Source organism: Sorex araneus, chromosome 5, assembly GCF_027595985.1.
Source record: "Sorex araneus isolate mSorAra2 chromosome 5, mSorAra2.pri, whole genome shotgun sequence".
NCBI lineage: Eukaryota > Metazoa > Chordata > Mammalia > Eulipotyphla > Soricidae > Sorex > Sorex araneus.
This window is the reverse complement of record NC_073306.1, coordinates 120,328,847-120,343,225: the sequence shown is the minus strand read 5'-3', so window position 1 is coordinate 120,343,225 and position 14,379 is coordinate 120,328,847. Positions and strand designations below refer to the sequence as shown.

The window sequence follows — 14,379 nt, the reverse complement described above, 5'->3', positions numbered from 1 at the left end:
CACCTGGAATGGCCCCTGAGCTCAGAGCCAGGAGTCGTAAGCCCCGAGCACTGTGGAATGAGGGCCCAAGCATCAATACATAACAAAATAAAACAGCAGGTTCCTGAGATAGAATTCACACATCACAAAGTTTGCCTTTTGAAACAATATAGTTCATTGATTTTTCTAACATCCCAAGTTATGCAACTCCCGTTACCCTCTCGTTCCAGAACAGTCTCGTCACCCCCAAGAGAAACCCCCAGTGCACCAGCAGTCACGCCTCGCTCCCTCCTCTTCCGGGCAGCCGCCCTTCTCCGTTCTGTCTCTGTGGCTGGGCTTGTTCCGGGCATTTCATGCGAATGGAATCCTTCCCTGTGTGGCCTCATGTGACTGTCCTCTTACTCAGCGTGTTTCAGAGTGTGCGTGTGGAGCTGATGTCAAGGCCCCCTTCCGCCCTGGGCGGACAGTGGTCCCTTGTGTGACTGGGTGCCGACATCACACTTCGCTCATCCGTTCATTCCTCCTTGGTGGATGTGCAACATTTGGGTTGTAGCTGCTGTTTCTCGGGTTCTTTTTTTCCCTTCTCTCTCTCTTTTTTTTTTTTTTTGGGCGGCTGGGGGCTTGGCCTCCTGTCTCCGTGCTCAGGGGTGACCCCTGGCGGTGCTGAGGGGCTAAATGAGATACTGGAGATTCAGACTTGGGGGCCAGGTGCTTGGTCAGCCATCTACCCGCCCCGCTTTCTTTCCTTTGTACCAGGCAGCAGAGAATCCCCTCGCCCGCTTTCATCATGACTCCGGGCTTCATGTGATCTCATTCCTTTATCCAGGCTCGGTGTCTTTGAAGATCCTGGAGTCTTTTTCCTGTTACCCCACTTCCTTGTGGGGGTGAACAGGAAAGAGAAACCGCAATATTAAAAGAAGCTGTTGTCCACCACTCGCCGTTTTCGTTTTGTTTTGTTTTGGGCCACAGTTGGCAGTGCTCAGGGGTCACTCTTGGCTCTGCATTCAGGAATCACTCTTGGCGGGGCTTGGGGAACCATATGGAGTGCTGGGGATTGAAGCTGGGTTGCCTTTACGCCAGGCAAATGCCCTCCCCACTGTGCCATCATTCTGGCCCCAAACTTACTGTTTTGAAGTTGCTTTTTTTTTTTTTTTTAAAATTCAGAATGTTAATTTTTATTTCATTATTTTTTATTGTTATATTTTTTAATCACTGTGAGATGCAGTTACAAAGCTTTCCTGTTTGAGTTTCAGTCATACAATGACTGATCACTCAACACTCTACCAGTGCACATCTTCCACCACCAAGGTCCCTAGTATCCCCTTCCCACCCTTCCCCCTGCCTCTATGGCAGATAGTCTCCCCCATACTGTCTTTTGTATTGCTTGTTATGAATAGCATAAGATGTTGCGTGGCTGCAAGAGCTGGCGTGTGCTCCTGAAATTCTAAAATTTTAGATAATTAGGGTCTGGGGAAATCTCTGCAGCAAGCTGCTTGGTTAGGAGATTCTTTTGTGTGTCAGAAGTTGCTTTTTTTTTAATTATTTTTTTTGCTTTTTTTGGAGGGGTTGGGCCTTGTGACAAATTTCATGATGATGAATGGAGTTTCCGGGAGAGGAAGGGGTCAGCCTTGTGGGGTTCCTAGAATCCAGTTCCTGGCTAAGGTCACTGCCAAACGTCCTGCTGGTAGAAGGTGGGCAAACCTTTTGTTTGGCCCCGAGCCACACCCCATGGCTCTCCACAGGCTCTCTTGATCCGAGCACTCCCCTCGCTGCTTTGCCACAGGGGCTCTTTGTGGGAGGAATGATTTTTGTGGCCCTCACCTTCATTCCCTTCTCTTCCCTTCTGGCTTTTGAAAACCCCCATCAGTGCTGAAATGGGCTCCTGGCATCTGAAATATCAGCCTCTGCCTTCCCGCTTCATTTGCATTTCAAAAGATCGCTTTAGGATTTGATGGGGCTTTCTGGATAGACATGAGAGTCCTTCTGGGGCTCTTGTGGGGCCCTCTCTGACTTGGCTGCTCCATTAGAATCATCTGGAACTTAATTTTACTTAGTTATTTATAATTATTTTTTAAAAATCCATGTCCTGGACTTTTTTTAATTTAATTTTATTTCATTTGGCTTTTTGAGTCACACCTGGTGATGCTCAGAGGCTACTCCTGGCTCTGCACTCAGGTATTACTCCTTGCAGTGCTCGGAGGACCTTATGGGATTCGCTGTACTACCGCCCCCATGAAACGTATTTTCAAATGCAAATGCCAGGACCAGGGCGTGTGGCTTAAGAGGCAGAGTCCCTGGTTGGCACGTGTGAGGCTCCTGCCTTCAGCCCCAGCACCGCTTGTCCCCTGCCAGCTCTGCAGGGTGGCCCCAGAGAGCCACCCCCTCCCCCAATTAAGAACAAAATCAACCCGGGGGCCTTCTCCCATCAGTTCTCTGGGATTGGGGTCTTAAGCGTCAGTACTGTTCCCCTGCGCGGTTCCCCGTGAGGTTGTGGTGTCCTTGGGTTCTGCATACCGAGACGCTAAGAGCCAGCTCTGGCCCTCGCCATCGGAGGGGCCCCGTTTCTTCGGGACTGGGTGAAGAGCTTTGCCAAGAACTGTGGGATCTTTCCCTCCCCTCCAGTATGGTGGGGGCTTGGACTAAATCATTGGCTCTCCTGACCAGGATTAGGGGTGAGAGACAGACAGGGGGTAGGAGGAGGCATGTATTCAAACTGTCGTCAGGAGCCATTTCAGAAGATGTCTTCTGGGGACCAGGGTGGCAGCTTCAAGGGCTGCACGTGCCTTGCATGCAGGAAGCCTGGGTTGGATCTCTGGCGCCCCAAAGTCCCCTGAGCACTGCGAGGGTCCCCCTGAACAAAAACAACAACCTTCTCAACTTGGGGAAAAAACAGCCATCCTACGCGGGGTTTATAGTATGGACCACCTCGATAGGAAGAAGTGTTTAATGGAATCATGCATCTAGCAGGCTTTCTGAAACATCGAGAAGCTTCAGGAGTGACTTTTGGTGGCGGGGGCAGGGGGGGGGGCTTTTGAGTCACGCCAGGCGATGCTCAGCGCTTACTCCTGACTGCATTCAGGAATCACTGCTGGTGGGGCTCAGGGGACCTTATGGGACGTCAGGGATGGAACCCGGGTCAGCCAAATGCAAGGCTAGAGCCCTACCCATTGGACCATCTCTTCAGCTTTCGGTAATGATTATTATATTTCCCCACTTTCCCTTGCATAGAACTTCTACCGTTTTGCCTTCATTTCTTTCCTTTCCTTCGTTCCCTCCCTCCCTCACTCCCTTCCTCCCTTTTCACAAGGCCTCTCGATGGAAGGGCCTCTGTGCCAGAGCCACATCCTGGCCCTCCCCACTTTGCATTCCTGCCAGTGATATATGAGCACTTCTGTGTCTCCATAGTTGCACTGATAAAAGACGCTGTCAGGTGTTTGGGTTTGAGCCCATCTGATTATTAAGAAATAGGATCTCAGTGTTTTCATTTGCGTTTCTGTCATAAATAAGCTGGAGCCTTTTTCTCTAGTTAGGACCCATTTACCTTCCTTTTCTTCTGAAGTATTTTTCTTTCTTTCTTTTTTTTTTGGTTTTTGGGCCATACCCAGAGGTGTTCTATGTTTACTCCTGGCCCTGTGCTCAGGGATCACTCCTGGTGGTGCTCAGGGGAATCGAACTCAGGTCAGCCGTGTACAAGGAAAGCACCTGATCCTCTATACTATGTCTCTGGCCCCTGACCTGTTTATATAAGTGTGTATATATATTTTTTTTCAGCCTATTTTTCTTTTTTTATATTTATTTTTTATGTCTTATATTTATATTTTTTTCTTTTCTTTCCTTCTCTCTCTCTTTTTTTAAAATTTTTATTTTATTTTATTATTCTTGTGTGTGTGTGTGCCAAGGTGTGTGGTGTCGGGGGACCATACAGCATTAGGGATCGAACCAAGGCCTCTTACATGCAAAGCATGTGCTGAACCCATTGAGTTATCTCCCTAGTCTGAACCCATTTATCTATAACTTAGTTTAATTATTCACTGTTTTGAGGCCGGAGAAATAGTACAGCGGGTAGGGTGCTTGCCTTGCACAAGGCCGACCCGGGTCCCATCACGGCATCCCATGTGGTCTCCTGAGCACCACCAGGAGTGACCCCTGAGTGCACAGCCAGGAGTAACCCCTGAGCATTGCCAGGTGTGACCTAAAAACCAAAAACTTAGCAAATAATAAAAAATAAATTACTTTCTGTTCTGTAAAGCTCTTTGTGTATGGAAGAGATTAACTGTTAGTGCAATAGCAAATGTTTTTCTGTATCCTTTAGACCTTCGCTTTTCTGTGGGTATTTTTTTCTTCATGAAATTTGCTTATCTAATCAAATATACAAATTATTTCCCCTGTAGCTTCTGGATTTTTCGCTCTTGATGAGGCTGGTGATAATAGGTCTAGTGGCTCCTAATTTGCATGAAAGCATCATTTAAATTGTAGAAATGAAGGCGCTCCTAATCTATCCAAGGCCCCCCGCCCCGTGCTACTGATTTGTTGTCCCATGTTTATTTGGTGTATTAGTGTTCCTAAGGAATGTTGGTCCCCGCTGGGATTCTGGTTCTGAGAGGACAGGAGTCTGCTGGGGATGGAGATTTGCAGGCAGAGGGTCGGTCTCTCTCTCTCTCTCTCTCTCTCTCTCTTTCTCTTTCTCTCTCCTCTTTTTTTCTCTCCTCTCTCTCTCATAGAAGAGACCCCTGGGGGGTCAGATTCAGGACTCGAGGGGGAGGGAGGAAATGCAATGCAGAACATTTGCTCTCTTGGCCTCAACCAGGGGCTGAGGGAAGGCGACCCTTGAGTGAAGCTAGAGTGAGAGGGTCTTGACAGGAGACAAGGGGGCACGGGCTAGTGCTAGCCTGCGGGCTCTGCCCGGGGCGGGGGGGGGGCACATGGCGCGGATTCGGGGGGCGGCTCTCCCCAGCAGCACCTGCGGCCCCAGAGAGGGGAGCATGTGCCAGTGTGCTGAGTGGGTCTGGGTGGAGCGTCTCGGCATCCACCTTCCTGAGACCCTCTCCTGCCTTGGGCTCTGCTGCTGCCTCCTTCACCCCAGCGGGGCCGGCCACCTCCTGGATGCTCAGGAAACCCTTGGCGAGCCAGGAACCCAGGTTGCAGGGGTCCACGCCCCTGGCTTAGTGTATGGGGCGGGCCCCAGAGTAGACGTACCCAGAATCGTCTCTTTCTCCATAGTCCTGGCCCGTGCCCACCCCACTGCCTGCTCTGGGAGGTCGCTCTGGGTCCACTGTTGGTGCTGGGGGTGTCGGGTCCAGGTTCTACTCAACTCTTGGAGAAACTCCAGCACGGCCCCTTTCCTTTAGCTGGGCACTGCCTGTGTTCATTTTGTTGTGCTGTTTACCTCCCTCTAGCACTCCTTGAAGAAGAGAGGGACCCGCTCCCTGGGGAAGACAGACAAGAAGCCTTCGGTGCAGGTACTTCCCGGCAGCCCCCGGGCAGCCCCCGCTCGGCGCCCAGCTTCTGCCCCATTCTCCCGGCCTCCGCTTTCTCTCCTTTCCTTTGGTGTGTGACCTGGTGGGTGTTTTGGGTCCCCCGTCCCGCCCCCAGGGTGCTCAGGTCTATGGAGCCGCATAAGGTCAGCTACGTGTGAAGCAAATGCCTCCACCCCGGCACTGTCTCTCCGACCCTGTCTCCATTCGCTCATTTTCGTGCCCATTCACTGCCAGACACCTCGCCCTGAGCTTAGCATTCGCCCCCAGCTCAGATGGAGCCCAGGCCAGGCGTGGGATGCGGTTGGCATCCGGGCGGGCAGAGTGCCAGTTGCTTCTCTGGATTCTCTCATTTCACTCCGTCCCTGGCTTCGTGATGGAGGGAGCATTACTGCTCCGTTTCACAGAGGAGGAAACTGGGAGTAATCATTGTAGCGAGAGCAGCAATACTCATTCTGGCAAAATGTTGTCTACCCCAGGCGGCCTTCCTGCGCTGCCCAGGCTCTACACCTAGTGCTCCATCCTGGCAGGATCATCTCCATCCCCCCTCTCTCTCCTTCTTCTTCGCACCCTGAATTCCTTTAATGTCAGGGCCATGTGGATGCATTTCGGGGTGCCCCACCCAGCCCGTGCCCCCTGAAACGCCTCGTGTGCGTCTCTAAGCGCTCACGCTCTCGGGTCTCCTGACTCTCAGGAGGACAGCGCGGACCTGCGGTGCCAGCTGCACTTCGCGAAGGAGGAGTCCGCCCTCATGTGCAAGAAGCTCACCAAGCTGGCCAAGGAGAACGACGGCATGAAGGAGGAGCTGCTCAAGTACCGCTCGCTCTATGGGGACCTGGAGGGCGGCCTGTCGGCCGAGGAGCTGGCGGCCGCCCCGCACTCGCGCGAGACCGAGCTGAAGGTGCACCTCAAGCTGGTGGAGGAGGAGGCGAACCTACTGAGCCGCCGCATCGTGGAGCTGGAGGTGGAGAACCGCGGCCTGCGGGCGGAGATGGACGACATGAAGGACCAGCCGGGGGCCGGCCCCGGGGGGCTGGAGGCGCGCCTGGCCTTCTCGGCGCTGGGCGGCGGCGGGGAGTGCGGGGAGAGCCTGGCCGAGCTGCGCCGGCACCTCCAGTTTGTGGAGGAGGAGGCCGAGCTGCTGCGGCGCTCATCGGCCGAGCTCGAGGACCAGAACAAGCTGCTGCTGACCGAGCTGGCCAAGTACCGCTCGGAGCACGAGCTGGACGTGACCCTGTCGGAGGACAGCTGCTCCGTGCTCAGCGAGCCCTCGCAGGAGGAGCTGGCGGCTGCCAAGCTGCAGATTGGCGAGCTCAGCGGCAAGGTGAAGAAGCTGCAGTATGAGAACCGCGTGCTGCTGTCCAACCTGCAGCGCTGCGACCTCGCCTCCTGCCAGAGCACGCGGCCCATGCTGGAGACGGACGCCGAGGCGGGCGACTCGGCCCAGTGTGTGCCCGCCGCCCTGGGCGACGCCGGCGGGCCCCACGCCGCCCGCCTGTGCCGGAGTAGGGAGGCCGAGGCCCTCCCGGGGCTTCGGGAGCAGGCCGCCCTGGTCAGCAAGGCCATCGACGTGCTCCTGGCCGACGCCAACGGCTTCTCGGCCGGCCTCCGGCCCTACCTGGACAACGAGGGTGTGGATTTCCGGCTGCACGAGCCCCCCGACAACAGCGAGGGGCCCCGGGACTCCAAGCTCCTGCACGCGCTGCTGGTGCGGCTGAGCCTGCTGCAGCAGGAGCTCAACGCCTTCACCAGGAAGGCCGACCCCGTCCTGGGCAGCGCCGCCAAGGAGCCGCCGGAGCCCTTCCCGCCGCTGCCGCCCCTGGGCTCCCAGGGGCCCTCCAAGGAGATGCTTCTGGCCAAAGACCTTGGCTCCGACTTCCAGGTGAGCTGCCCCGTCTCAGACCCTCTCAGCGTCTCCTTTTGTCTTGAAGCATTTTCCTGATGCCCAGTGGCCAGAGAGGGACGTGACCCTGTGACTGTCGGGGCACACGCAGCAGCCGTCACCTGGGCCAAGGGCCCGAGCATGACCAGCTGGAAGTGCCGGCATAGACCCCCCTTCTGACCGCTGCCCCTGGCCCAAGGGTCACCCCTTTCTAGAATCTACTTTTATTTTTTCTTTCCCGAAGGGGCAGGGAGGGGCCAGCAGCCAGTTGTGCTCAGGGATCGACCTGGTGGAGCTCAGGGAGCTGTATGGGGGGCGGGGATCGCAGAAAGCATCTCACCGCTTGTACCCGATCCAGCTGCTAGTCGTAGTTTTTAGGTGTTTTTGTTTGTTTGTTTGCTTTTTGGGTCACACCCAGAGATGCTCAGGGGTTACTCCTGGCTCATGCACTCAGAAATTACTCCTGGTGGTGCTCAGGGAACCATAGGGGATGCTGAGAATTGAACCCGGGTCGGTCGCGTGCAAAGCAAACGTCCTACCCGCTGTGCTACCACTCCAGCCCCAGGTTTTACCAGGTTTTAGGTTTTGTGTGTGTTTGGGGGCCTCACCTGGTAGGCTCAGGGATGGCTCCTAGCATGTGCTTGGGGGAACCGCTGAGGAGGCCAGGGATGGAACCCGGCTTGGCTTCTCCCTCCTGCCCTGTCTCTGGCCTTGACTGCGGGTGTTCGGATGAATGAAAATGCTCCGCTGGAAACGACACCTCGCGACCACCTTGGCCGCGGCCAGTGCCCCGGTGGTTCTTCTGCCACCTGCATGGGGTCATGGGAGAGAGCCGGTCCTCAGGAAGCACGTCGGGGAGGGAGGCCGGACTGCAGTGGGCTCCGTGTGAGTGTCTGCAGGGGGAACGGCCGGCCAGGGGCCCGGCGTGGCCAAAGACCGGGAGCAGGAGGGGGACAAGGCTGGACATCACGGGCGGGGGGGGGGAGGGCGGGGCTTCCTCTTTCCGTTTGATGGTGGAGGCTGGACGCTCCGGGGGACGGCTGGGCAGCTGCGCTTCTGTCGCCTTCAGCCCTGTCCTGGGTTGGCGGATATGGCAAGAGGGGTGTCAGGCCATACCTGGCAGTGCTCAGGGGTCACTGTGGAGGTGCTTGAGGGACCATGTGCTATGCTAGGGGTGGAAGCAGAGTTGGTCATGTTCACGGCAAGCACCTTAGCCCTGTTCTCTCTTTTCGGGCCCTGATCTGACTTTTTAGTTTTTGGGTACTTTTTTGTTTTTGTTTTTGTTCTTTTGGGTTTTTTGTTTGTTTCTTTATGTATATGTGGGTGGGAGTGTGCTTGGGCCACACTTGGCAGTACTTAGGGCTTACTCAGGCTCTGCTCAGGCCTCTGTCCTGGAGTGCTGGGCCTCGAACCTGGGTCAGCCACATGTGAGGCAAACGCCCTCCCCACTCTCCTACCTCCCGAGCCCGTCTCTCTTGGTTGTTATTTTGCTTTTTTGTTTTTGCTCTGGAGCCACACCTGGTGGTACTCAAGGGTTCTTGCTGGCTCTGCGCTCTGTGCTCAGGAGTGAGCCCTGACATTTGTGGTGCTGGAGATTCAGATTGGGTCATGACCCTTGCAAACTCACACGTACACACCCCACATGCAAGGACGGTGCCTCCCCCGCCCCCCCCCACACACATGCAAGATGCAAGGACGGTGCTTCACCTTCTGTGCTCTCTCTCCAGCCCTCTCTGGCTTTCTTTCTTTGGTTTAGTTTTTGGGGGCCACGCCCAGCTGTGTTCAGGGCTGAGTCCAGGCTCTGCGCTCAGGGATCACTCCTGGTAGGCTCAGGGAACCACATGGGGTACCCGGGATCAAACCCGTGTTGGCTGAGTGCAGAGCAGGCGCCCTCCCCGCTGTGCTGTCTCTAGCCCCGATCTGGCTCTGATGCAAGCAGGTGACGCAGCACTGGGGCTGCCCCTCGGTTCTCGGGCCGGGAGTGAGCGGGATCCACGGCCGTACTGGGGCCCTCGGGCCGGCTCAGAGGTCTGTGCTCAAGGCGACGTGCATGCTCCCCTCCCTCAGTGCCCCAACCGGGGCTGGGTGTGGGCCACGGAGGTGGCTCCCGGGGGTCTTGGCCCGCAGCTGAGTGGCAGGAGCCTTCTGCTGACCTTTGGTTTCTTCTGCCCGTGCGTCCGGCAGGCGCCGGACTTCAGGGACCTGCCGGAATGGGAGCCAAGGATCCGAGAGGCCTTTCGTGCCGGGGACCTGGACTCGAAGCCCGATCCCAGCCGGAGCTTCAGGCCTTACCGAGCTGAAGACAATGACTCCTACGCCACTGAGGTGGGCCTCAGCCTGAGCACGCCAGCGGGAGAGAGACTGGGCCCCCCACAGCAGAGGGTGCCATGGAGGGTCTGCACTGGCGATGATGAGGGTTTTGAATATCCCATAGACGCTACCATCTGAGCTTCCTGGTAGCCAGGTGAAGAGGGCAATGAGTTTGGACCATTCTCATGGCCCAAAATGGAAGCTTATAAACGCATCTGAATTGAGTACTTTTTTTTTTTCTCCATGCCACTGGGAATTTAATTTTGTTGGTATTTAAGGAGCTACTTACTCGTTTCTGTTCTAGGAAGGCAGCCGGTGCTGTAGTTAGGCTGACTGGGTTCAGAGGTGGGTCTGCTGTTTACTGACAGGGAGATTTTTGGTTTGGTTTGGTTTTTGTTTGGGGGCTACACCCAGCAGTGCTCAGGAGTTACTCCTGGCTCCTCACTTCGGGCTAGGCTCAGGAAACCATACGGGATACCAGGGATCGAACCTGGGTCAGCCACATGCAAGGCAGGTGCCCTACCTGCTATACTATTGGTCCAGTCCTGACCGTGACATCTTGAGCTAAATTCTGTCCTCTCACATTTCAAATAAGGAGGATGCCGCCTCTGGCTGTTGAAAAAATCAACATGGAAAACCTCAGCTCAAGGCCTGTTGCATGTTGGGTGAGGGGAGGGTGGTCCTGAGGGCACACCCCTGGGTCTTGGATCTCAGAGTGGCTGCAGTCCTGCCTCTGTCAGAACTTCAAAGGTTCTCTGGTGCGTGAAGAATCTTAAGTGGTTCTGAGCTTCCCTAGGGATTTTCCCCAGCTTTGGTAATGAGCCGGGAGCAGGAGAAAGGTTTTGCAGCCTGTGTGGGGCTCTCGGAGCCTCTGGAATCACGAGGAGCCTGGGATGTGCCCCAGCCTGAACCCGCTCTCCTCCTGCCCCGGCCAGGAAGGGGGCGCTGAGGGCCATGCTGAGGGGTCAGACGCTTAGAGTGGTCTGAGCCTCCCGTGGCAGGAGGGAGGGTGGGGGTCGTGAGTGCTGGCGTGCATTTCCCCGAGGAGCAGAGTTCCCTGAATGCACTCCGTTTTTCTCCTTTGCACCGACTCTTTCCTGCTCGGTCAGAGTTTGCTGAGCACTGTGTCAAGGAGAACCCCAGAGCGAGGCCATAGTAGAGAGGTCTGTGAGGATTTGGGGTACAAAACAGACATCCGAATCACCCCATGTCAGAGCGCCCTTCATTGCCAGGTGTCCAGACCAGTTTTGGGGTTTGTTTTGGCTTTCCCCCATAAAGGCATTTTCTTGTTATGCCTGAGATTCCAGCCCCTCCTGCCCCCTGCTTGGCATGACAGCATAAATATTCCTTCTACTCGAAGATACTACTAGAAAGTGGAGCGGAGAACACTTTTTAAATGGGTGGAGGGGTTGGGGTGGGCCCAGTACTGCTCAGGGCACACTCCTGGTTGCGGCCTAGTAATGGTTTGTTTCCGATCACATCCCAGTGGTCAGTTTTAATTTGAGCCAATCACTTTTTTTTTTTTTTTTTTTTTTTTTTTGCTTTTTGGGTCACACCTGGCGATGCTCAGGGGTTACTCCTGGTTCATGCACTCAGGAATTACTCCTGGCGGTGCTCAGGGAATCATATGGGATGCTGGGAATCGAACCCGGATCGGCCGCGTGCAAGGCAAACGCCCTACCCGCTGTGCTATTGCTCCAGCCCTTCTTTTTTTTTTATTTTTAAAAATTTTTATTTATATATTTATTTTCGAGCCAATCACTTTCAATGTGCATTTTTCTGAATGTATGCTTTGCTTCAACTAAAATGATGTTTATGGGGACTGTAGAGCTAGTGCAGCCAGTAGGGAGCTTGCCTCGCACACTGCTGGTCCAGGTTCGATCCCTGGCATCACACGTGGCACCCTGAGCTATACCAGGAGTGATCCCTGAGCGCAGAGCCATAAGGCCAGGTGAGGTGAATCCTTCTATACACACACACACACACACACACACACACACACACACCCTGAATACTTCTACATACACACACACACACACACACACCCTCTACGGCACCTACCTTTCATGAAGCTGACCCTAGTTCAATTCCTGGCACCACCCTGAGCTATACCAGGAGTGATCCCTGAGTGCAGAGCCAGAAGCCCAGGTGAGGTGAATACTTCTATACACACACACACACACACACACACACACACACACACACACACACACACACACAACACCCCTACGGCACCTACCTTTCATGAAGCTGACCCTAGTTCAGTTCCTGGCAGCACCCTACATGAGGTCCCCTGAGCACCACCAGCAGGACTGACTCATAAATGCAGAACCAGAAGTAAGACCTTAGCGCCACTGGGTGTGTCCCTAAACTCCAGAATAAATTACTTTTTAAAAAGCAGATGCGGGGCTGGAGCGATAGCACAGCGGGTAGGGCGTTTGCCTTGCACGCGGCTGACCCGGGTTCTAATCCCAGCATCCCATATGGTCCCCTGAGCACCAGGGGTAATTCCTGAGTGAAGAGTCAGGAGTAACCCCTGTGCATCGCTGGGTGTGACCCAAAAACAAAACAAACAAACAAACAAAAAAAGCAGATGCTTGCCTTAACTCCTGAGCATCTCTTCACCCAGCTGAATGGTTTTTCAACATAAGCATAGGCCCACTGAACATTATGTAAATCCATGTTTTAAGTCGTTTCTTAATTTTTGAAGCTACAAACAATGAGCTGATACATATCGTTGTGGACCATACCGATGTTCGCAGTGTATTATTTTCAAGTAAATGTCAAAGAGAGAAATTATTAGGTCAGAAGGATGATAGACCCGGAGCGATAGCACGGCGGCTGGTGTATTTGCCTTGCACACTGCTAATCTGGGTTTGACCCTCCACATCCCAAATGGTCCCCTGAGCACCCCCCCCCCGGGAGTGATCCCTGAGCACAGAGCCAAGATGACAGTAGGTGGACTCAGTCAATACTTGCCTGCCACCATCCCAACCATGGGTGGAGGTTGGGCAGCTACTGAGCCTGATGAGAAGGCTAAGGACCGTGGGGACCCTATCTCCCCTTCCATGATGCCCCACTGCCCTGGTGTCCTGTGACCAGCATCTCGGTGCTCCTGCTCTGTTCTCCACATGATGGTGCTCTTCATTCCCTCTCCAGATCAAGGAGCTGCAGCTGGTGCTGGCCGAGGCCCATGACAGCCTCCGAGGCCTGCAGGAGCAGCTCTCGCAGGAGCGGCAGCTTCGGAAGGAGGAAGCCGACAGCTTCAACCAGAAAATGGTCCAGGTGGGTGTTCCTTGCCCGCCCCCTCGCAGCTCCCTGACAGAAAGGAGGGAGACACAGACGCCCATGTCCCATTGTTTTAAATTGAATCACTGAGATACACCATTACATATGCTTTCAGTGTTTCAGTCTTGCACTGTTCCAGCATCCTTCCCTCCATCAGTGTACATTTCCCACCTCCACGGTCCCCAGTATCCCTGCCACCACCCTCCTGCCCGCCTGCCTCTCTGGCAGGCACTTCTCTCTCTGTCTCTCTTTGTCTGTCTCTCTGTCTCTGTCTCTCCGTCTGTCTCTGTCTCCCTGTCTCTCTGTCTCTGTCTCTCTCCCTCTCTCCCTCCCTCTCCCCCCTACCCCTTTTTGGGCATTATGGTTTGCAATACAGATATTCCTGGCTCATACTGTGTTGTTTTATATCCTACAAATGAGTGCAGTCACTCTATGTCTTTCTCCTTCTGACTCAGTTCACACAGCATGATACTCTTCGTGTCCATCTATTTATAAGCAAATTTCATTACTTCATCCCCCCCCCACCAATAGCTGCATAGTATTCCATTCTGTAGCTGTACCGTCGTTTCTTTAATTAGTCATCTGTTCTCGGCTCTTGGGTTGTGTCTAGATTCTGGCTGTTGTGAACAGTGCGCAATGAACATATAAGTGCAGATGTCGTTTCTGCTGTGTGTCTGTGTCACACTTGTCATTATATGATGCCGTGCCAGGCTGGTCACTGGCTGCCTGTGTGACCCCAGCCCTACCTTGTCCCCTTGCCGGGCACACTTTCCCTCATCAGGGCTGGAACCCTCTCGCAGAAAGGCTGTGGAAAGGCTGGTTGTCCAGGACGCCATCCCAGGGATGGAAAGCACGTATCAAGCCCTGACTGCAGGGAGGGCCTGCTCAGTGCATTTCTACACACAGTGGCCTTGAGTTCTCTCCTGCTCCTGGGACCTCGCCCAGGGCCTCGTACATACAAGCAGATGCTCTGTGGCTTATATGTACTTTGACACCTGACTGGGATTTATTTTGGGGGGCGGGGGGCACGCCAAGCAGTGCTCAGGGCTTACTCCTGCTCTGCATACAGGGATCACTCCTGGTGGTGCCCAGGGGATCATACAGGGTGCGGGGATCAAGCCCAGGCGTGCAGGACAAGTGCCCTCCCACTGTAGTGCGGCTCCGGCCCCTGTGGCTGGGGTTTTAATTTGTCTCTGGCTCTGCTTCCACCCCTGTTGCGCCCCCTCCGCCTCCTCTTCCCAGTGTGCCCTTCGCTCTCCACTGGGGTTTTCCCACCATGATTCACCCCCTGGGGTTCCTCATGAAATGAGAGTTTAGGGGAAGTCCTGGCACCTAGCGTGTGCTTAGTCTCTCTTGCAGGTCTTTTTTGATTTGGGTTTTTGTATTTCAGAGGGGGCTGGGGGAGGGGCGCAAAAACCCCACTTCGAGTGGTGCTTGGAAGGCCCC

At 54.6% G+C, this 14,379-nt stretch overlaps 1 protein-coding gene across 3 annotated transcripts in view; it reads left to right on the top strand.

Moving 5' to 3' along the window:
* The window catches only part of SOGA1 (suppressor of glucose, autophagy associated 1), a 72,912-nt gene that overhangs the window by 33,586 nt on the left and 24,947 nt on the right, over window positions 1-14,379 (top strand). For 2 of the 3 annotated variants that reach the window (XM_055137918.1, XM_055137920.1), the window contains exons 4-7: window positions 5,376-5,438; window positions 6,148-7,335; window positions 9,520-9,660; window positions 12,805-12,930. In XM_055137918.1, the coding sequence (XP_054993893.1) occupies window positions 5,376-5,438; window positions 6,148-7,335; window positions 9,520-9,660; window positions 12,805-12,930 (1,518 nt within the window). The remainder of the gene's footprint in view (window positions 1-5,375; window positions 5,439-6,147; window positions 7,336-9,519; window positions 9,661-12,804; window positions 12,931-14,379) is intronic. The other variant, XM_055137921.1, reaches the window with a different exon arrangement.